Source organism: Heloderma suspectum, chromosome 2 (assembly GCF_057233095.1).
Source record: "Heloderma suspectum isolate Gila_16-S chromosome 2, 16-S_ref, whole genome shotgun sequence".
NCBI lineage: Eukaryota > Metazoa > Chordata > Lepidosauria > Squamata > Helodermatidae > Heloderma > Heloderma suspectum.
Genome location: NC_139459.1, coordinates 217860651 through 217884882, shown reverse-complemented (window position 1 = coordinate 217884882; position 24232 = coordinate 217860651). Strand labels below are relative to the sequence as shown.

The following is a 24232-nucleotide window of genomic DNA, read 5'->3' as shown; positions in this document are numbered from 1 at the left end:
TATCAATCAATTTAAGATTGTTATCCTGTTTGGCAAGGAATGGTCTCTTTTTTAAAAGTATTCTACAGCACCTAGGAATTTTAGGTTCTTTATAATTAAAATACGATGATACAGATTTTTTTAAAAAGCAGTTCTAATTCTATCATATTGTTCAGGGGTTCATCTTAAGGTTTGACATGATGTTCTTGCTTTTGTGGTCTTGGATGTGTATGTAACCTGCCATGAGCCTTTGCAAGAGAAATCTTACTCATTAACTAACTTTAAATACCAATTCTTTAAATACAAAGACAGAACAAAAGTTCTTTTTAAAGTTATACTGGACAAATTCAACCACAAGTGTTTTATTCTGAATATTTGAGATAGATTTGGAAGGCAAAAGGGATATGGTGCTGATCGTGTCATGTTAGATACTGAACAGTAGGGCATGATGGATGAACTCCAAACTTTGGTTATAGGCTATTTTGGATGCCTTTCCCATCAGTTCATTCTGTAAAACCTGGAGTGTAAAACCTATTGGCTCTGATCCAGCTCTAGTGGTATATAACAACAAGAGGCCCTGGGTATAGATTTGCATGCCTGTTTGTATCCAAAGAGGCATCCAGTCAATTCAGAGGGGCCTGGATGAGCATCACCATGCAGATGTTGATGTTCACCCACATGTGCACTTTCTGCATTGCACACATGGATGCCTACTTCTTCATGTGAATGCATTCTGAATGTCTCCAAACGTTCCCTTGCTGCCAGACCTTACTGTGAAAATCAATTCTCTCACAGTATTTGCTTATGGATCATAGTAAAGACAATCTTGAACAGCCTGCTGCAACCGGTTGCCCTCCAGATGTTTTTGATTACAACTCCCAGCATTCTTCATGCTTGCTGGGGCTGATAGGAATTGAAGTTCAAAACATCTGGGAGGCATCAGGTTGGGGAAGGCTGATCTAGAACTTCCAAAAAGGTTATCATTTCAGTTTGGAATCCCTGATGATGATTGTAGAGGAATTTCTCTCCCCCAGCTCTTCTTTCAAAGAGATTGCTGTAATTACAACATGAAATTGCTCTTTCCCAACAAAAGTAAGCCCGTAACGTATGGGCCATCAGGCTGGCAAAGAATAGGTGCATCCCTTTCTACAGACTAGTGTGCTACATAGATCAATGGTGAGGGCTGCCCATTTGCTTCCTCTTCTTAATGAAGTTGATCACAATCTGCACCTCAGTGGATTGTATTCAATACTAGTCCTACTTAAAATAGACCCACTGAAATGAATGAGATGGTAGTTCTTAGGCCTTCATTTCAATGGATCTGCTCTAAGTAGGACTAACATTGGATGCAACCCGGTGAGGCTGAGGCAGCCACATCGTTTGAGACCACCTAACACTGCAGTCTTAAGGGATGCAACTAGATGTTCTAGCTGCTCATCGACTGACTCATTGCTGGCCTGAAGTTGTGCTCCATTGGTGGTGCTAGTTTTTAGTGCAGGGGTGGACAACATGTGGCCCTCCCGATGTTGTACTACAATTCCCATCAGCCCTGGCCAGCATAGCCACTGGAGAGGGATGATGGGTGTTGCAGTCCAATAACTTCTGGAGGGCCACACATTGCCCAGCCCTGTTCTGTAGGAATAATCATAGAAAGAAGCAAGCTGGGGGTCTGCGGAGGAACAAATCTAACTGAATTTTGACCAACTGGATACAGCTGAACAGATGATCCACTAAAATGTTTGAACTGGTCAACAGCCCTAATGTATTTCCCATTACTTCTTTTCTAGATCAATGTACAAGCTGAAGAACTAGCACCCTTTAACTGATCACACTGGGGCTTTGATTCTCCCTCTGGGTTCCTATCTGTTTTTCCTCCATTGCGCTTCATTTCTTTCTGCAAAGTGAGATCTTCCTCCACAGTTCAGCCATGACCACTTCTGCCTTGCGCCGGCAAGTAAAAAACATTGTGCACAATTATTCAGAGGCGGAAATCAAGGTGCGTGAAGCCACCTCCAATGACCCCTGGGGACCCCCGAGCTCCTTAATGTCTGAGATTGCAGACCTGACCTTCAACACGGTAGCGTTTGCGGAGGTCATGGGCATGATCTGGAGGCGGCTGAACGACAGTGGCAAGAACTGGCGGCACGTCTACAAGGCACTGACTCTTCTGGACTACCTCATCAAAACCGGCTCGGAGAAAGTGGCTCACCAGTGCCGGGAGAACCTATACACCATCCAGACCTTAAAGGAGTTCCAGTACATCGACCGCGATGGCAAGGACCAGGGCATCAATGTTCGGGAGAAGGTAAAGCAGGTGATGAGCTTGCTGAAGGACGAGGAGAGGCTGAAGCAGGAGAGAGCATATGCCCTGAAAACCAAAGAGCGGATGTCCCTGGAGGGCATGGGCATCAGCAGCAGCCAGCAGCTCGCCTATGGGCGGCGGGCATCGCAGTATGGGGAGGACTATGGCAGGTCGAGAGGGTCTCCATCCTCCTTCAACTGTGAGTAGTGCACCATGACATGGGCCTTTTTGGTGGTTGGAGGCATGCAGCTGTGTTTCTGGCTAGCAGCTTTGCCAGCGGGTGTCTGGGTGAATGTCACTTGCGGATGCTCTTGGTTTCCTGGGAGGCGTAGGTGATCCTATAACAACATTCCACAAGCCCTTTGATCCTGCTGCTGGAATATACACACATGTTTTCTGTTACATTTGAAGTTCTCAGAATATGTTTTGTTTTGCTTTTGGTTCAGGATGAAATAGGATTGGGTGGAAGCTCTGTGTTAAAAGGCCATATTATGGGAACTTCTTATGTTACTCCAGAGGTGGGCAACTTGTGTCCCTCCAGATGTTTTGGCCTACAACTTCCATCACCCCTCACTGTTGGCTCTGCTGGCTAGGCTGATGGGAGTTGTAGGTAAAAAATCTGGAGTGCCACTATTTGCCCATCTCTGCATTACGCAATGCTGTTAAGGCTCTCGCTGTCAGGGTGCCCCTGTTGCCCACTGACTTCTCCAATAGCCAGAATCAACACTCAGACAAAAGGGCCGCTTTCCAAGGCTTTAATTCCATTTATCCTAATGAGGCATACAGATGCTAATTGCTTGAGACTCAGAGGAACTACAAAGGAACAGCCATCTAGGGGTTTCTAAGGGTTAGGATGTCAGTTGATCTCCGTTTTGGAAAAACGCGGCAACTCTCTGAACTTAAGGGGTGGGAGGGGAAGATCTCCCCCCTCCTGTAATGCTTCTGGGCGCAGCTGTTGATGTCGAGCCAATCGGACTGAGCACCAAAGCTCGGCCCCCACAATCCCTCGCTTGTGCCTGCGTCTGCGCCTCGCGTCTAAAAGCTCAGGTTGTCCCTCCCTTTCCATGCCTGGTTCACTGTCACTCCCAGGGATGTGAGCAGGGGGGGCTCCCCCTCCAGCTGTGCCTCTAAAGTCTGAGAGAGTTCCTCCCCCACGAATTGTATCTCCTCCTCAGAATCAGAGCTTCTTTGGGACTCTGTGGGCTCAGCTACAACCCTGACACTCCCATGGAAGTAACATGGAAAACACTGTTATGTATGATGATCACGCACACCATTTCCCTGCACCAATTCTGCCTGGGGATGATGGGACTCATAGTCCAATACATCTGGAGGACACCAGGTTGGGGAAGGCTGGTCAAAGCACATTGGCCAAATGGTAATTGACGACAGCCTTTCAGAACGTGCACATTGCACATGTGTGGTCATCATGCACTCTAATCTACATCAGGGACAGGCAGCCATTTTGGGCCTGTGGGCACATTTGAGAAATTGTCCTGGGCACCACCACAAAATGGCTGCCATGGGAGGCATGATTAGTCACAAAGAGCAAGTAACCTGCCCAAAAGGCTGAGCACCAGGCAGAGGTGAAGTCTGAGCCCCAAAATACTAAACAAAACTCATTTGAACCCAGTTTTCAGTGCTCTCCTGATGCCCTTCCCTGCTGGCTTCCCTGGCCCCGCAACTGACTTATTGCTGCCATTCTTAGTCACCCCTCATTGTTCTCTCTAGCCTCCCACTGCTCTCTTTAGCCCTCCCCCATCTAACCAGACAGACATTATAAGGGTCCCCATTTTCTTTTTTTCCTTTTTCTTGGTGGCTGGACAAGCTGTAGAGCAAAGCATTGGCCACCCACCATCTTCATTTCCAAAGAATGCCTCTGAATCCCATCATGTAGCCCCGCTGACAGTTCACAGAGTTCCCTGGGTTGGGGGAATGACTTTTAATAACACAGTCCTCTGCTCGGTTACTCAAATGTATATCCCATAGTGTTCAGTGGGGCTGACTCCCAGGTAAGTGTGCACTGAATTGCAGTCTTAGGATTGCAATCCAACGCGTACTTACCTGGGAGTATGCCCCATCAAATATACTCAGAACTTACTTCTGAGTAAACATGAAGCGGATTGCCCTGTAAGCTGTGTGCGAGAGAAAGTGATAGCAATGATGATGGTGGTGATGATGATGATGATGATGCCAAACATCTGTTTGGGAGAAATGTTTGACCTTTGAGGCTCACAGAGCTCTTCTTTAGGGATATGGATGTTATAGCCTATTCACTCCCTCGACCAAAGTTCTAGTACATCAGTGATCCTCAGCAACATACTTTTGCTCTATTTGTCAACCGCAAGAACGATGTTGCTGTGGAAACACAAGAGGACGGGAGTTCTCAAAATAAAATGGAATCACTCAAAATGCTTTATCTTCTCCAGGCTCTTTCCTTCACTCTTCCTATGAAGATTTGGGCTAATAGTCTCAAACTGGGGTGGGGATGCCTCATACAATTAACATGCAAAAGGTAGATAGGGGAAGAATGGGAAAGGCCATTGACCCAGAAGGAGATTATTGCAAAACCTTAGTCTAGGACAGGGGTGGATAACCTTTTTCCTGTATTCCCTGGGGGTGGGTGGGGGCATATGCCAGTGGTGGGTGAAGTCAGAGCCAAAAGTGGTTGGGGACATCCCTTTCTGTCTTTCTGCCAGTAGAGGCTGGTGGTTCCAAAGTCAGTGGAGTGGTGAATCTGCTCCGGGTTTCAGTCAGAACTCTAAAGGTGCTTGGATCGTTCCTTTAGAGTTCAATTTCTGACTGAAACCCAGAGCGGATTTACTGCCCCGCTGGAGCCACCAGCCTCCACTGCTTTCTGCCACACCCTTCTCTCTCCCCCCCCCCCCGCATCCAGTGAAGGGAGGGGCACAGATTGCTCTTCCCAGAGGTCTGAACTGATCTCTTACAGCAAACAGGCTTTTGAAATTAGGCTTGAGAGCCACAGTTTCCCACCCCTGTTCTAGGAAAATATCAGATTCAAAATATCAGATGTCATCTATATGCAGAATATCTGATGTCATCTAATGTCATCAAATATCAGATTCAGAAACTGCCGGACCACATTCAAGAGCATCGGGCTGAGCTCCATCCCAGTTACCACATTCATTCCTTTCTGTCTTGTGCCTCAGCCTCTTCCTCATCCCCCCGGTTTAATTCTGACCTGGAACAGGCAAGACCGCAAACTACTGGAGAAGAGGAGCTCCAGCTCCAGCTTGCCCTGGCCATGAGTCGAGAAGAGGCAGAAAAGGTAACGTTTGGGCTGTTTGTCTTCTGAGTTTCGTTTTAGAGAGCACAGGAGTGGGTCTTGATGGCAGTTTCTGGACACCTTTAACTGCAGTGTTACGGAGCATGGTCTTGATTTCTTAGGGGCTGCTCCACATAAGCCTCAACAACTCAGGACATAATGATGGGGATTGATTGCTTTGTTGACTTAGCTTTCTTAGGTTATGAGTAGGTATAGACTATGGTGGATTCTACCGTGCCTTAAATCTGTAAGGTAAGTGATTGTAGACATAGCAACAGTCTACCTTGACCTTTCCTTCTTTATGATAAGTATCCTTTAATCTCATCTTTAACAAAAAAAAGAGAGAATCCAGTTAGAGACACATATCCAGGACTCTCTCTCTTACACACACGAAGGCCCCATAAGACAGAGGGTGGAATCCAACATTGCACCAACAGCTGGCACTTCACAGAATGGATATTTTCCTCCTGCTGCACCCCTCAAAACACCTTCCCAAAGGGTCAAGGGGAGCTACAGAACAGTGTGGGCTGAGTCTTAAAGGCTGCAGTGCAAGGAGGGAATCCCCAACATTGGAAACCTTCCTCATGGGGTGCAGTATTCCTCTAACCAGTTTTGGGCAATTGCCCTCTTCCATTGCAGCCCCATTAGACACAGTCCACAATGTTTGGTAGGTCCCCCCTACTCTCTGGAGAAGCTTTTTGGGGGGCACAGGGGGCTGCAGGGAAGGAGGAGGTGAAGGGACAGATCCACAGCCTTCCACTTGCACATTACTGGATTTCACTCAAAGGTTGTATTCCTGTGCCCACTTGCTTGAGAGTAAAGTCCAGCTGATCTCAGTGGGACTTTCTCTTGAGTAAACATGAGAAATTTATTGTATTGCTTATTGGGCTTTTGCATATATGATCCTTGGGAGTAACACATCAGACATTGAAATGCATAGAGGTTGTAATCATTTGGGAAATTTGGCGACATGGTGGTAGAGGTCTGGGGGTCACAAAAAAGCCCCCCCATCTTTCCAACTGCTGTTGTTCTTTGTGGATTGCACCAGTGGTCTTGTGCATAGGATTCCGTTATTTGGGGTTTTAATGGTTTGGAATATGCTCAGGATTACTTTGTTATTTTTCATGGCTGCTATCAAGAAGAATCTGCTTTCCCTAGGCATTGTGGGTTACAGCAATTGAACGTAGACCAAATGTTCTATGTATGTCTTTTGGAGGTTAGTTAAGAGTCCATGTTGCATTTGAAGATATAAGAAGGCTTTCCATGAGTCAGTAGTGGAAGCTTCATATCGGAAGGGAATGTCCATGCACATGAAGCCGCACATGTATCATGGTGTGTGTGTGTTTTATTCTGTGATATGGAGGGTGAACTGAGGACTTTACAGTTCTACTCCATCGCCATGCAACCAATCAAATGCTGCAGTTCCTCATTCAGCTGCCAGGGCATCTTTTAATGTTTGAAAGGGAACTTGCACAGGCTGTATCCACCACTATTGACTGTGTAAGTTGTCTTGAAGTGCTGAAAGCTGAATGTGGCTGTAGAAACAGCAGTTTTGGCTGACTGTGCTTCTGCCTTAACTTCTCTGAAGCCGCTCTTTGGTTTACTTGCTTTAAAATGACTTCCAGGGTTGCAGCACATTGATTTCTGCCCCTTGTAATGCATTCCACCAGCAGCCTCCCTATCAGCAGATCTGCTTCTCCCTTTCCAGGTAGTGCAAGCATTTGATTACATGCGCAAACACAAGATTAACTTTGACTGCCTTCCTTGTTGCCAGTGACACTAGTGACACTGGAGATGCCTGAAGCCGGTAAGGGAAAGAACGGCTTATGTATTTCTGTCCAAGCTTTGCCTGGACGGATCTCACCTGCACATTCTCATGTGAAGACCTGTTTCCTTGAACGAGCACCTAAGCTGTATTACTATTACTATAATATGCCTCTCTGTGTCACACACGTTGAGGAAGCCAGCTCACATCCTAGTCTCTTGAGGAGTCTAATTATCACTTTCCCAGCTGGCTGATTTTTTTTTGCCTCAGGTGCAAAAATGTCAAAGGCCAGAATTGGATTCTTCTTCAGTGCAGACTCAGTGCTGCTAAGCAGTAACAATCACTCATGGATATTGTACTTCTAGTGCAGAGGTGCAGAACCTCAAGCTTGGGGGCCAAATCTGGCCCTCTCAAGGTCCCAATCCGGCCCTCTGGGGTTCCACAGGAGGCCATGCTCCCCTTTCCCAGACCTTCTCTTGTTTTGTAGTTTACTGGCTTTTGCGCAGATTTTCCCCCATTTTAAAAGGTTGAAATGCCTCTCTCAGAGCTTAGTGACTGGCAGTAAGAATATGAAGCTTCAATATCCTGGTAGTCTTGATTCTTTGGCCTGGCCCTTTTTGCCTTCAGCCCCACCCACCACTGGCATGCAGGCCCCGAGAGCATCTCAGAAATGGGATTTGGCCCTCGGGCTGAAATAAGTTCTGTGCCCTGTTCTAGTGTGAGGTTAGCTCTGAGAAGCCTCCGCATGGTAAACCTGGTTGAATAAACTTTTAATCCGTAGATCCGTAGACTAGATAGATAAATGAAGCCATCTCACTGAGTAAACAAAAGAGAACACCATCTATTATATTTTCTTTTAATATAATATGCTACTCTTTGGGCTTGATGGATATATGGCCATTGCCTGATTACTTGGAGGAAAGGCTTGATAGGCAAGAGGAGCTATAGGAGAAATCCATCATTATCAAAATGACATCTCTCTGGCAGCATAGCTTATTGAAAGATCAGGAAACAGCTGCTGTGTCAGTAAGGCATTCTGGGGCAGAAATGACTAGAACAGACCAAAGATCACTCTCAAATGTAAAAATATAGTTCTTTTAAGCCATTGTATCCCTTTAGCATGGTCCCACATGTCTTTCAGGCCCACTCCTTCAATTTGGTGAGTCATTTACTCCAATTATCCATGAGTTTCATCTAGGAAAGCTAAGCTGGAGCCTTAAAGGCAGCTTGTCAGGGGATTAGCTAGGTGGGAGCACTAAGAGATGAGAACTGGGGATTAAAAAGCTGGAGTACAAAGAAACTGGATGGGATGGGGTGGAATGGGGTGGGATAGGTGGTTGCTTGCTTGTAAGAATAGGGCTGGGCAACTTGTGGCCCTCCAGATGTTTTGCCCTACAACTCCCATCTTCCCTCATCATTGGCTATACTGGCTAGAGCTGATGGGAGTTGTAGGCCAAAACATCTGTAGGGCCACTAGTTGCCCACCTCTGATTTATGGGCTTGAAGTACAGCCTAATGGGAGTGAAGCATCCTAAAGGATGAAGTTGTGCTCTTCAGGAAATATTCTTACGAAGTTCACTGAATGAAAGGCACGCCAATTGTCCATCTCCTGTTGATCAGCCAAATGCACTGCATTGATTAGAAGACTGAGCAGTAGACAGAGTCCATCTGCAAGGTTTGTGGCACAACAACCTGCTAAAATTATAATGCCTTCCAGAGCATGAGTCCTCAGGCTGGGATTGCTAGGCTGAGCAGGATTCCTGGGCAGGTGTAGGAAATCTGTAGCCTGGAAAGGCCATTTGTCATTCTGAGACTTGGGCCCCTTCCATTTGGCCCATAAGAACAGCCCAAGAAGTCACTGAATAATACCTGAGCAGATGCAGTGTGGCATTATCTTTGACCATTCCCACTCCAAGCAGCTGCCAAGAGATAATGAGGAGTCTGGGCACCTCTTTACATTGTGGTCACATTTCCAAAGGCTGAGATGGTGTTGTTGCAATGAGGTTCCACCAAACTTCTTCGTAAGAACATAAGAAGAGTTGTACTGGATCCCACCAGAGACAGGGTTTCTGTTCCCACAGTGGCCTACTAGGGGGGATTTACACCTTTCATGTAAGCCCAAGGCAGCTTTTAAAACAATTAGTACATTAAAATGTACTAATTCACACCCAATTTCCATGTGAAAGCTTGCCTTGCCCCACACTTTCAATAGTGGAATGTTTAATGCAGTAAAAGAGGGTTGTTCAAGGAAGAGCAACAGACTATATCTCCAGAAATGACTAGGGATGCTGGAGAAATCTGAAATGGATTCTAATAAATCTGGATTGGTCTGTGATTTCCTGGGCTTTTAAAATGTTATTTATGGGAGCAGCGACTTCCTTATAAATTTAATATTGGTGTATGTGTGCAGTATTATGCTTACCGGTAACATAGTGAGCAGTATGGGTGTTCTTTTTTTCAATTTAAATCCTAGCCTGCTGTAACGTCCTCTGTGCTGGTGAATTTCCTGGAATTCCATAAAAGAACTCTAGTTCCTCTCATGGGTATTGCAGAGAGTTTCCTGAGAGGTTGCCTGTAGGGAAAGGTTTCCTGTATGGAGGGAAAAGTGCCCACTGGTAGTATTCTTGCCTTCAATCTTATACACACTTACCTGAGAGTAACTGTCACTGAAATCAGTAGGGCTTACTTTTGAGTAGACATGCACAGACTTTAGCTGTAAGTTAGTTAACCATCCCTAATGCGTTTCTGAGATCGCACTGAACACAGCAATGCTTACTTCTAAGTAAACACAGAACTCAGAACTTACTGGCTGTAAGGCTATCTTTTTATTTTTTGGTAAGGACACAGGAAGGTCTTGTCTTTCTCAACAAAACCTTGTGCTTTACTGCTCCAGTCCTCAAAGTGTTTAGAATCCAGTGTCAGTTCTAACTGCAACAGGATGCTAATCAACATTAAAAGAAGGAGTTTGGCTGAACTGACTTGTAGATCCTGAAATGTGTGGCTTCATAAATACACCTGACCCATTTACATTCCTGGGACTAACTGCCATTGAATTCACTGGGGCTTGCTTCTGAGTTCACTGTACATCTGCTTGGAGTAGCAGTCTTAAGATCCCACATCCCCTTCAATGCATTTGATTGGAACCTCCCCCTCCCATTGACTTCAGTGTAGTTTTTATGGCCGAATCTACACATAGCAGTTATACCGTTATCATACTGTTATCATAACCATTGGTACACATGACATCAGTGGGCATCAATAGTTATGATAACGGTATGATAATGGTATAACTGCTATGTGTAGATTCAGCCTATGAGAGGAGGATTGTCATCCTTAACCCTTGCCTGCTTCCTCCCCCTTTTGCTCACCGGTTTGATGGACTTGATGGGGGGGGGGGCTATTTAAAGTGCCTTTCCCCCCTCCTTGAATACATTCATCATGCAGAGCTTGGCAGAGTCATTAAAAAAAATTTTTTTTTTAAGGAATTGCTTTAGATAAGGCACTCATGCTTGGGTGGGAAAGGCATTCTCCATTGCCTCCTAATCAGAAAGAACCCTTAAAGGCAATTTGCTTTCAATGAGATTTTTCCTTCCTTGAAAGAGCAGGCAGAGGCAAACCTGGACCCAGGGATTTGCCATGGAAGGGTAAACCTGAAAACCCGGAGGGGATTAAATACAATCCTAATATCCCTACGGAGTACCAGAAGGGAAGGGATTTAACAATATCCCTAGTGGTAGAGCCCTGGACAGCAGTTGCTCACACAAATACAAACTCTCCCATATAAGGACATGGATAGGAGTAACCCAGCCGATACAGTCACCAAAGCGGGAAGGTGGAACACATCATTGGGAATCTGGGATTATGTTACACTTTGTTTGGGTGATGAAACCGGTTAAAAATCCACTGATAATACTGGCACCAAAATGACACAGGGGAAGCGTCATGTGAACTGAGCACAGCGGAAACTCTTTGGAAACTGAGTAAAGTGTAAGGGTAGATTCCCCCCCAGATGCCCCTGGGAAGCCCACATTTAGGACAAGAGTGCAACAGCACCTGCCCATTCATGTTCCCCAGCAACTGCCAGACAGAGGCATGCTGTCTCTGATACTGGAAGGAGCATATAACATCATGACTAGAAGCCATTGACAGCCTTCTCCTCTATGAATTTGGCTAATCCCCTTTTAAAGCCATCCAAGGTAGTGGCCATCACTACATCTTGAGGTAGCAAATCCCATAGTTTGATCATGTGCTGAGTGAAGAAGTACTTCTTTTATCTGTCCTGAATCTTCCACTAATCAGTCTCATGGAATGACCCCGGGTTCTAGTATTTTGAGACAGGGATAAACATCTTTCTGTATCCACTTTCTCCACAGCATGCATAATTTTACATACCTCTATCATGTCCCCCTTTTTAGCCGTTTGTATCATAGACAGTGGTGATTGATCCTAGGAAGGTGTCCCATTCCTAATCTTGAGATGAACAAAAAGAGGACCATGGTATTTACTCAGTGCCAGCCCAAGACATTTTGCTGAAGCAGAGCTCCAAATGGCACCCCCTCAGCGCCCCCCACCCAGCAATGCTGTAGCCATATCAAGGCAGTGCACCACTCAGAAATCAATTCATTCCCTTTTATCCCCCTGATATCTGCTGCCTAAAGCAGCCTGCCTGCTTCACCTTGTGGCATGCTAGGGCCGGCCCTGCTTCTACTACTTTAAGAACACAAGTCAACCATGTTGTATTGCCCAGGTGGGGAACCAGATGTTCTTGGATTGCAGGAGTCCTACAACAGTGGGGGCGGGCAGAGGTTCCCCACCCCTGCTGTATAAGACCAAGACTTGGGAATGTGTACACATGTATCAAATGCCCAACTGGCATTCTTCAGCCATGAAGTCACTTAGGGCTTCTTCCCATTTCCTCCATTGACAGGAAAAATATCTACATTGGATCAATTCCTCCTCTCTTCTGGGGTCCCCATCTCCCTCTTGGGTAGAAACAGAGCTCCAGCCAGGCTAGATTAGATGGCTTAATTTCCAGGCAAACAGGTGCCTACCCCACCCACAATACCTCAGGGAAGGGTAGTACTGGTGGTTTTCCTGAAAGGAGACTCCTCTTTGAGCTTAGGTGCCAGGAAAGTCCTTGGTTTCCTACAGGGTTCAGAGCACTCAAAAATATTTACTCTTATAACCACCAGCACACATGATTCCAGCATATACAGATCACAAATGTTTTGGATTTTATACCTGCAATATTTTCTCCAGACATTCAAACAGTTTTACAAAACCTGGGTCATATGTAGAGCCATTTCCAACTGTACCTATGACTGTAAATGCACAGTGGGAAAGAACAGGTAGCTGCTCTTGAAATGGGATTCCTTGAAGGAAAGAGGTGTTTAGTATAGAAAGAGAGAGGACTCAGCTCTCAGAATTTCCACCACTGTAGAGAAGGCAGGCAGTGGAGGACGGAAGGGTATTGGTGTCCTTTGAGCAAACTTGCACGGCCAGTCGGAAGTGACAGCATGTCTGCCGACCAGGGCCATTCTCTGTCTCAGAGTAATGCTCTTCCCGTTCCCTGGCTCAGGAGTTCTCAAGCTGTGTTGAATGATGCCCATGGAATGCCCTTACGCTTGGATGCATCAGATGCCATTTGCGCATTCTGCCGTTCAGTGAAGTGCCAGCTAAATAGTTGTTCTCAAAATGGGAGAACAGCCTTCGGGAGGAGGCCTAGGGGTTGGCTTCCTCCTCCCCAACCACAGTGTGTGCCTTGATTAGTCCAGAAGACGAATCTCAGGGGCTACAAGATATATCATACCTGCATCTCACACTTCCTCCAAGATGTTTGTGGTGGCGCAAATGGGGTTTTGCCCATTTTATCTTCTCAACAACCCTTTATGGTGTGTCAGGCATAGAGACTGACTCACCCAAGGTCTCCCAGTTAGCTTCATGGCTCATGGTTCCACACTCTAAATGCTACACCACACAGGTTCCAATTTCATGCTTTTCCTAACGTCAGTCTTCTGTCACCCCCTCCCTGCATCTGTGCAATGTAAGCAGTTCTGAGGGTAGATGATGAGAGGTTTTCCCTTCTGCTCCAGCTACAGCCATAGTTTCAGCCCGCTGAGATGTAAGTGGAGAGATACATTACCTCCATACCTCACCCCCACCCTCCTTACAATCTCCAATAGGAGATACTCTGTTTTTGTCTTAGTAATAACAATTCTAAACTATTGACTAAGAACTTGGAGTCAGTTTCTTTGTAGACCACATAACCATTCCAGTCTCTTAATCATCTGTTCCTTGTCACCCCTATATTAATGGGGTGCATGTGTTTGTTTTTAGTAGAGTAGCAGGGAGTGGCTAAAGTACAAAAAGAGCAGTTGTAAGCTTTTCCAATACATTTCTGTACCAACTTTCTTCCAAGGCATGCAAGGCTGTTTACATTTTTTAAATACTGAAACAAACTTTCTCCCCCTCAAAAAAATCTCCCCCACCCCCGAATATAGTTCTCTCAGGCCAGTTGAAGGTGCCTTCAGGAGCTGTTGGCTCAGGCTCCCTGGCCTGGACTTCTCCTACCTTCCCTCAGGGCCCACAGATCTTAAATAGCTCAAGGGAAGGTGGGGGAGGGGCTGCCCTAATGATCCTCTCAGGATGCTCAAGGTCTCTTCAAGAGCGGATGGGTCCAGCTCCCTGGCTTGGGCCTCTCCTCTCTGCTTCTCCTCCTCACCTGGCACTTAGGGATAACCCCGCCATTCAGTAGTGCAGCAAAATGGGTAGGACACCAGGAGGTTTATTGTGGCCACCGCATAATCTTGAGGATGTAGTCATATCCTTCTAATTATTTTAATTATTACCTACAGAGTGGGAAGACAGGTCAGCGATGCCTAATGATGGTTTTAGCCCTATATTCTCCTACATAGCAATTTCTATTTTCAGACGGGATGTGACAAATTAAACACACGCGCGCACACACACACACACACACACACACACTTATACCAGTATGAATTCTATTATTTTTCTGCAAAAACAATTATATTATTTTTCTCTTTCCACTCCCCCCCCCCTCGCAAAGTACTAGCCTTTTCTCTACTTTGAGCATTTCTGAAATGAGAGCATCTCTTATTTTTAAAACTTTGATCTGGGAACAGCCAATTATATAATTGCTTAGCTATATACTTTTCTGGAATGTGGCTATGATATCCCTCGAATTCACAGAAGAATGATGCCACTTTCACACGTATCCTTGAGGAAGCAACTTTTGCTTGGCCAGTAGAGTCAGGACAACCTGGGAAGGGAGAATGAAACAATGAAGCTCTAGATTTCCAGATGTTTGGGACTTTAACTCCCATCAGCCTTAGCCAGCATGGCCAATGGTCAGGAATTCTGGGAGTTCTGGTCAGAAAGATCTAGAGGGCACCACATTGGAGAGGGCTGCTCTAGAAGAGGCAAATGGCTTCCCAGCACTCACTGTTTCAGGTTGAATGTATACAAGTACTGGGGAATTTCTGTGTGATGTTCTGCTATTATATATTCATTCAAATTTGTATCCCCCACTTTTTTCAAAAGCAAAATAATAAAATAAATTCAGATAATGTACAGTTAAAATCTTGCTGTCCTCTGATGCTTTTCCATGGTCAACAGAAGCCAACCCAAATTTGATGTGTCTTTCAACATATACTGCCCAAAATGCTAAGGTTTTGGAGAGAGACAAGGAAATTCCATAACTGTGCTAGGGTGGCCAGATGAAAAAGAAGACAGGGTTTCAGCGCATTTAATAGCTGTGTAGAAGAGGCCGTTTCTTTCATGACAAGCTACATCCACCCCAATTCCCTCTTCTACACAACTATTAAAGGTGCAGCAGCCCTGTCTTCTTTGGCATCTGGCCATCCTAATCTGTATCAAGATACCATTCAAAACTAGCATACAGTGCCACAAAGGATTCATGTCCTGTCATGATTTGTGTCCATTCAGGGTTTTGATGGTAGCTCAAAATACATCTCAGACTTGCTACAGCATCCCTTGGCAGTGGCAACAGACATCTTATGCAGTGCCTCAGTTGTCCTCACATCCTAGCTCTGGCTTTATCCATCATTTTCCATCTTGATCTGCTTTTAAAAAAATATCAGAAGTGTTAGCCATTTATTCCATATGCATATCCAACCATTTCAACTTTCACAGAAATCTCCTCAACATTTTGGTTTCTCCAATTTCCAGGCTTTGCACATCTTCATGTATTTCGTGATGTTTCAAGGAAGGCTCTTGAAAGGCCCATCTGGGGCCAGTGTTTTAAAAGCACAAAATCTGCCCTCTTCCCACTGCTAAATGGAAAAAGTGGGAAAGAGGAAGCCTGTTGTGTATGCAGGGTTGCAACATGAACAGCTCAAAGTGTTCCTAGAAACATTCTGTACTGGGCCAACAATGAAACAATACACTAAGGAACATATTTCTAAGGAAGTTTAATGGGAAGGACTTTGATACAGTTGACATAGCCCAACTCAGAAGAAAATAGATAAACTGAAAGACAGGAGGAGGTGTCTTGTGAGTTGGAAGAACATAAATACCTAATAGTGGTGGGGGGGGGTGTTCCCTGCCCCCCAGTATTTATATTTGGGGAACAGTTGTCAGAGGCAGAGATGAGACAGAGAGCACACCTACACAAGGCTTTTATTGCATGCTTGTGATTGCTCACCCATGGAAGTTTGCAGGTCTTTTACACAACCTCTAGGGTGTCTCCTGCGCTTTCTGACTTTTATCCGGCTTTTAAAAAGATCGCAGATAACCCAATAAGGAAAGTTAATCTGATATATTGGCTGTGTGTAATTGCGCAGTTCCGCTATAACCACAGCACCATCGAGTGGCTGTAAAATGAAACATGTAGAACTTGTAGAGAAAGGAATTCCGCAGTTCAAAACATGTTTCTGCCCAGGTAAAAGGACCCAATCTTAATCCTGCAAAGAATCTGGAAGCAGAAGCCCTAGTAAGAATGCAGGATTTTAGCCTCGTGTGGTGAAGCTCACATTCTTTTGGACAAGGTTTGTATGCGATTATTGGGGCCTGCCAGGCAATGGCAGAATAGCGCTCCCTTCTTTCCTTCTCCTGGTAGGATTTTCTTTATGTATATCTTTCTTTGGGGTGCTCAGGCAGCCTCCCATCCAGACATTGGCCAGTCTGAGCCCCACTGAGCTTCAGCAATACATAGCGGGATCAGTCCAGTGGATGAAATGGTTGGCCTTGGATATTAAAGGCTTTGGCATAAATCCCACCTCTTCCACCGACTTATTGCACAGTCGTGTCCAGCTCACTTTCTCACAGCCTCAGTTCCCCACCTCTGAAATTGAAGGGAAATAGAGATCTACATCCCAGAACTGCTGGGGAGGCAAAGATGATGAAGATAGGAAGGAGCAGCAGTGCTTGTTTGTGAAGTGATGAGAAGCCCACAGTGACGTACCTTACAGCTGAGGGCAAATACAGTGATTCAGTAAGAGACACCTATGGATCTCATTGCTGACACAGAGAGGGATAGACACCTGGAAATGTATCCCGTTTGCATCATGAAGCTCGCTGGCTAAATTGCCTAAATGTGCCTTTTAATGAAAATGGAGATCTGTAGCAACCTTGCCTGGGACCACCTTTTGTGACACTCAGCTAGTTACCAGGGTCTAGAATCGGATCAGATCCACAGTCATTAAGTCCCATGAAATGTTTTATGAATTAAAAATATGCTAACAATGTGGCATTAATGACAGCCCATGAAAATGCTGCACCTCTGCAAGGAACGGTGACAATTGTTGTTGTCCTTCTTCCATCCTTCCGAGGTTGGTAAAATGAGTACCCAGCTTGCTGGGGGAAAGGTAGTCACAACTGGGGAAGGCAATGGCAAACCACCCCTCTATAGTCTGCCATGAAAACGCCAGCGAAAGCGGCATCCCTCTAGGGGTCAGTAATGACCCAGTGCTTGCACAGGAGGAACCTTCCCTTCTACAGAAGTGCAATTGTGCCTTTTCCCCATTAAGGTAACAACAGAACAGATGTACCTGCTGGTACCACAGCCTCTTTGCTTGCTTTTTTTTGGCCTCATTGCAGGGAACTGGGTTTTGGAATGACACTTGATAAGCTCCAGCCCAGAGAAAGGACAGAAGGGTCATAGCAGCCAGCAAGACAAGCTCTCAGGTTACATTAGCTTGGGAAGCCAGCTAGCTTGCTAGAAATCTACAACAAAACAAAACAAAAACCCAAAGCTACAGGCAGGTACCAGAAAACATTAAGAAACCACTGAGTGCAACACAAGGAAGGGTTGGTGCATTATCAATGGTAGATCGTTCACTTGATGTTACAGGTTCTGGATGTGCCTGATCTCGTCTGATCTCGGAAGCTAAGCAGGGTCAGCCCTGGTTAGTACTTGGATGGGGAACCACCAGGGAATCAGGCTTCCTGCACTGAGCAGGAGGTTGGACTCTATCGTCTTGTAGACCCCTTCCAACCCTATGATTCTATGAGTTCTACGAGGGTCGTTGCAGCCTTTCCCAACCTGGCACCATCCAGATGTGTTTGACTACAATGCCCAAGATCCCCAGCCAGCAGCAACATGCTGGCTGGGGATGATGGAGGTTATAGTCCAATACATCTGGACAGCTCCAGGTTGGGGAAGGCTGCGTTATTGGATCATTTCCTTACATGCAATTCTTGGCAACTTCAGTGGCCCAGTGGGAAGGCCACTGAAAGCCTTTTGACTTTGTGGGAAACGCCCCAAACCTCTGCTACCATGATGGTGCTGCTGCTTATACAGCCTTCTGACAGTGAACCCACAGAAGCATTGGAACCCCACTGTGGCTTGCTTGCAAGATGTTTACTTGCTCACATCTGCTGTAACTGGGATGCCACATTCATCTCAGGGTCTCGCATTGGTTGCTCACTCAAGTGCTGTTACTTGTGGTTGCTTGGATAAGCTTCAGTTGATTTCCCCTGAGGAGACCGAGAAGGTGCTTGGAGAATCCTGGGGCAGAAGCAGAACATGTCCCTTCTACCCTTGCCTTCCTTAAGAGGGCGGGATATGTGCTTGCTGTCTCGAAGGAGGAGCAATAGGTTGTCCCCTGCTGGGAGAAAAATTCTTAGGCCTTACTTTGGTCACTGGAGGCTAGTCCCTAGTCGTGACCTATTGTAAACTTCCTTGGGAATGTTTAATTGAAGGACAGTACACAAACATTTTAAATAAATAACAAACAATAATTTGCCATTTCTGGGCAAGATATTCAGAAGAGTGGTGGCTGGAGAACTCCAGGTACCTTTGGAGGAAGCTGATTATCTGGATTCCTTTCAGTCTGGGTTCAGGACAAAGAGGGCTTTGGTTGACCTGGCTGACCACTGGCATATGCCAGCCGGCTCCAAATTCTCTGTTCCCTCTGAGCTTAGCTGCAATCCTCACAGTAGCTGGGAGGAAATGAATTTTGCCAGCAGCAATATGTTGTTCCTTGTTGTAATGTGAAGTATTCTGGGGTGGCTTGGTCTTGAATGGGAAATTAAGTCATAGCAATATAGGAAGCTGCCTTATACAGACCATTGGTCCATCTAGCCCAGTACTGTTAACATTGATTGGTAGTGGTTCTCAAGGGTTTCAGGCAAAGGTGTTTCAAGCCATCCCTGGAGATGCCAGGGATAGAACCCAGGACCTTTTGCATGCAAAGTATGTGCTCTACTACTGAGCCATAGCCCCTCCAATACCCATGAGCTTTACAAAAGACCTGCTTCTAGGAGATGAGAACTGCTAGAACTGGTTTGTTGATATGGATCAACACAGCTGCCTGCAACATTTGACTCTCCTTGGGGGCGTGGGCATAGGGACTGTCACGATGAGCGCCTGCACTTCAAAATCAGCTATCACACCACTGCGCTGTGGTCTTTGATACCATTGTTTCTAGACCATCGACATGGGATGGGAGTTGGAGGCACTGCTTTGTTGTGGTTCCGCCCCTTCCTGGAGAAGAGGTTCTGAGAGACTATTGTTCCATTCTGTATAGGAATTGTTCGATGGGGTCCTGCAGGGTTCAGTTTTGTCCCCCATGCTTTTAAACATTGACATGAAACCGCCAAAGGGGGGAGGATTCACATGAAGATATGGGGTGAGGTGCCATCACTATGCTGATGACACTCAACTTCATTTCTCATTTTCTTCATGTCCAGGTGAGGTGGTTGCTTCCCTGAAAAGTTGTCTGAAATCAGTGGTGGATTAGATATCTGGATGCAGTTTCAATTTATTCACCCATAAGACAGAGCTGATGGTGGAGGGGACTCAATGATTGGATGGCTGGGAAAATGCCTGTCCTTGATGGGGTCACGAACTCCCATAAGGGTCAGTTCATAGCTTGGGGGTGCTCCTATAGCCAGCCTTGCTCCTGGATTCTCCAGTGGTGGCTGTTGGTTTATCAGCTACACTGCTGGAAGACAGAAGCTTAGCTACTGCCATTCATGCCCTGGTGTCTGCTGCTTTTGTTTAGTTCTTTAGTTCATTATTGTTTTACCAATCTATTTTATGCTTGTGAATTTCATGCTTGTTGGGGTGGTCTAGAAATATTGTAAGCAAGTAAAGAAGAAAACAATGCATACAAAAATAAAATGGGGGGACGACAGAAAAAGAAACAAGGGAGGAGTGAGGTGGATGAATGGAGGGAGGGACTGACAACTTGATGAAAGGATAGACAGTAAGCTACATGGGTGAGTAACTAAATGGGCAAAAATAGTTGAATGGTTGCATGGCTGGATTCAAAGCCATCTCGCTCTTTGATCGCAAAGGAGAAGAGGGGTTGGAACATTGACCCAGAATAAATGATTGCATACAGAGCCCTGGAGTTAGATCAAACTTTTACCCAATTCTCCTTCATTGTCAGCAGCCACTTCCTCCCGTCTCCAGCACAGACGAAGATTTGCAATTACAGATTGCACTTACCCTGAGCAAACAGGAGCATGAGAAGGTATCCCAAGCCCAGGGGGTGAATGGGCACTTTAACTTTTCCTCTTCTTGAATTCATGCTCTCTTTAAATGGGACAGCTTTTGGCCTAGCTTTGTATCTTCTTCCTGAGATAATGCTGCTATATCCAGAAGGGTCTAGAAATTCTGCACATCTGTTAGCTTGCCACAGATCTTGGAATTTGATCGCTTTGTTGGAATCCTGAAAATATGCACGTGGAGAAAAAGAACTTTCTAGTCCTCTTGGTAATAAAAGACACGGTGCAACATTTGGAGAGTAGTTTCGGAGACTCAGAAACCCAAGAGTGGATCTTATGGATTCTTTCCCTCTCTCTCTCTATGACAAAACTGTCAAATTCTGGAAATTGCTAAACTCAGGGTTTGACAATCAGACCAATATAACATCAAAATATGCAGATGCATCTATTTTCATAATTATTGAATCTATTCCTAAGCATATTTACTTGAAAGTAAGCTCCACTGAGCTCAATGGGATTTACTCCCAATAAAGTGTGCATTAGATTGCAACAGGAGCCCATGGTCACAAAACTTGTGGGGCTTATTTAGATGAGGGAATTCTAGACCCCGATCCTTGCCATCACCCCCAGCTATGTCCTTTTTCTTCTGCCTTCTGGTTCTTTTTCTGGCTGATAACTTTCACTTTCACAGTTCTAAAGACTAACTATTCCTAACAGAGAGCACTAACATGGTTTTATGCATTTATAAGATGGGTTATACAAGTAGATTTGAAAATTAAAAATGTAGTTGCCATTAAAAGTGCACATAGTGTTCCCTAAATGGTGATTATTCTCAGTGGGAAATAATCCTTCCTTTGTTTTGGGCTTGACTCAGACTTGTGCACCGTTCCTTCTGATTTCAGGAAGTTAGGGCATGGCAAGGAGAAAATTCACTCTTGCAGAGGGCATTAGAAGAGAGTCACTTTGGTGCGGAGGAAGAAGATGAGAAGACAAAGAAAAGTCAGGTATGAAACACCAATTGCTCAGCTAACTGGTGGTGGACCAGGGTGGCCACTTGCACATCACCAAAATAAGAGGACAAAAGAAGAGACAGATTTGCTTAACGTTTGCATATGCTAATTTATATGTTTAGATGAAATCTTAGAAATAATTGCTATAATTGGAACAGAAATACAGTACATCTCACCATAGTGGAGAAGACTGTGACCAGGTGGCCTGTGTGGCTGCTCAGCCTGCTGTCCAGGTGCAAACTGTGGATAGGCAACTCCAAGGCCCCTCCTTGCTCTCCCTCCTGATGGTTCTTTGACTTCAAACCAGATTTGGACCGGGCAGCCCATCAAATAGAGGACACCTTCAAATAAAGGACTGTCCTCCGACAGCTTTCCAAAATAGACTGTCCTCTGTATAGTAGGACACCTGGCCACCTCTGGAGGACATGTAGAAATATCTATCTTGGAGCGTGCAAACTTAAATTCCTCCTGTGCTGCCTGTCCCCTCCAGCCTTCCTCTGAAGTACCTGATGGCTTCGACTTAAGATGAAATTGCAGACTATGTAGCCTGGTGTTGGAGTCCTTCCCACTCACCGCTGGCAATTTTTGCCTGCATGCTCATGGATGGAGGGAGCAATCCGGCCTGGGTCGACGGTCGCCTCTGAGCCCGGGGGCGACCACCTATCCAGTTCAGGGTGGGAGGAGTGGTGAGGAGCAGATCTCCTCCTCGCTCTCCCTGTTCGGCTTTCACAGCTAGACGGCTGATTTCAGCCATCTAGCCTCAGGACCCCGGAGCGCGGGAAGTGGCAGCCGGACATTTGCTGCTCCGCATTCCTTTTCCAAGTGCGGAGTAAGGGGCAGTTCCGCGCTGCCTACGAGGCGGCGCAGGAGGGGGTGGAGGGCAGTTCTTAGGGAACTGACCTTGGAGCGCGGGCTCTGAGGTCGGTTCCCAGAAACTTACCTATCCTATGGCCGTCTAGCCGCTGACCTCTAAATATGAAATACATCAGTGTATAGTAATGCTGTGACATGAACATAGAAAGTTATAGAGCCAGCAATTCAAGAAGACCTCTTTTAGATGGGTATCTGGTATACTCCCATTTCAAATAATCTTTTTCGAATAGTTATTTTGAATCACATTAATTAATGGTAGCAAGAGCAAAGTCCACCTTTCAGAATTCAGAGCTAATGAGCGATAACAGGAATGGCATCCCACTCTCAGAAAACAGTTCAAGGTTTTCTTCAAAATACAAATGCCTACAGATAAGCTACAACAATTCATACAAACTGAAGCTCTAAAATACCAACTCTTTCGATATGCATGTGTTAATTATACATGTTCAGGAAAACATTTTTTAAACCCAATAGAGGACCTCAATACTTACAAATTCCCTGTCTAAGAGGGCAGTCCTCTGCATGTTTAGACAGAAAAGGTCCTACCTCCCAGCAGTCCCCAGCCAGCCATACTAGCTAGGAGCAGCTGGGAGTTGTAGGACTTCTTTCTGTCTAAACATGCAGAGGACTGCACCCTAAATGTTCTCTATACAGGTGAGAAGTTTTCTAACTCCCTATATCTCACATATTTATCTGTATCGAGAAAATACAACATACATGTATAAAGCTGAAATCAGTCAAACATATACTGTACTATTCAAGAGACATAAATCCTTTCTACTTGCAGAGTATAAGCAAACTCTCCACAAGCCAGAACAGGTAAACTATTCAATGCTGGCTCTGTGGGGAAGTAACCTTCCTCTCCAAATTATACCAAGCTGTGTGAAGACTGGTAGTTAACTTAAAGGAACAGGAATCTAGACATTCTGGCAGGTGGAAACTAATGGGGACTCTGTTTTTCGATAGCTTCTGAATCTATCTTGGTGTGTGTTGAATTATTCGCACTCTGGGGAATCTGTGTGGGCCCTAATCCATTTTGCTTCTCTGTATCTTTCCAGTCTTCTGTGTTAGAGCTGGCAGACATTTTTGGACCAGCACCAGTCACCTTGACCCACACTTCAGCTGATCCATGGGATATTCCAGGTGGGGGCAGCCCTCAGTCTGTTGAGGTTTGGAATCATGACACAGCCTTCTCTCCTCCTGCTCTGTCCCTGTCCAGTTCTTGGGAGCATGACAGTAAGGAGCTTTGTTCTCTTTCTCTTTTCCTTTCTCCCATTCCATTCACGCTTTTGGCCAGCTTGGGAAACACTTAGCCATGGTGTGTTATCGTTTGTTATTGTATGGTTTCCTTTGGGCTGCAGTGTTTTATGTTCTGCTCTGGGCTGCAGCACTAGGGTTGATTAATCTGTTTAATGGTGAAATCCTATGCATGTTTAGACAGAAAAAAGTCCAACAGCTGGGAGTTATAGGACTTCTTTCTGTCTAAACATGCATAAGATTGTACACGAAGTGATTAAAGTTTCTTGATTGAGTAAAAGGTGCCCTGATTAATCAGTTGGCAGATCTTTTTCTTTTAATGTTTATCAGTCCAAAAGTACTTAAAAGTGTTTTATTAAAAGTGCTTACAAAAACCTTGGGTGGCAGATGCTGTCTTGAGGGAACTATTTCCCCCTTTGATCTCTCACAGAAATGCTTCTGACATGGTTCCTTTTACATGGTGCATGCATCATCTAAAAATGATTTCCCAGCCCGCTTCAGAATGTATTCACGTGCAAACTTACACAGATTTAATCGATTTAGGGTGCAATCCTACAGCCGCTAGTCAGCAGCTAGATGGCCATAGGATAGGTCAGTTCCTGAAAAACCAACCCCCATCCGCTCCCGCACTGCCTCACAGGCAGTGTGGATCAGCCCTGTGCTCGTATGAGCAGCACAGAGCAGCAAAAATGGGGCATTCCTGGGGGCAGGGAGGTCGGAAATGCCAGTATGACACATCCTATGTGTTGTCCGGCCACCGCTTCCCGCGCCCTGAGGTCCCGTGGCTAGATGTATGAAATCAGCTGTCTAGCTGCAAAAACCGG

At 45.5% G+C, this 24232-nt stretch overlaps 1 protein-coding gene across 5 annotated transcripts in view; it reads left to right on the top strand.

Moving 5' to 3' along the window:
• EPN3 (epsin 3) overlaps positions 1 to 24232 on the top strand; it is a 44232-nt gene that overhangs the window by 10173 nt on the left and 9827 nt on the right. For 2 of the 5 annotated variants that reach the window (XM_084837956.1, XM_084837955.1), the window contains exons 2-6: positions 1767 to 2480; positions 5452 to 5570; positions 20214 to 20294; positions 21171 to 21272; positions 23210 to 23294. In XM_084837956.1, coding sequence (XP_084694082.1) covers positions 1907 to 2480; positions 5452 to 5570; positions 20214 to 20294; positions 21171 to 21272; positions 23210 to 23294 — 961 coding nt within the window. In that variant the 5' untranslated portion in view covers positions 1767 to 1906. Of the gene's footprint in view, positions 1 to 1766; positions 2481 to 5451; positions 5571 to 20210; positions 20295 to 21170; positions 21273 to 23209; positions 23388 to 24232 lie in introns of all 5 variants that reach the window. The other 3 variants (XM_084837954.1, XM_084837953.1, XM_084837952.1) reach the window with 3 other exon arrangements.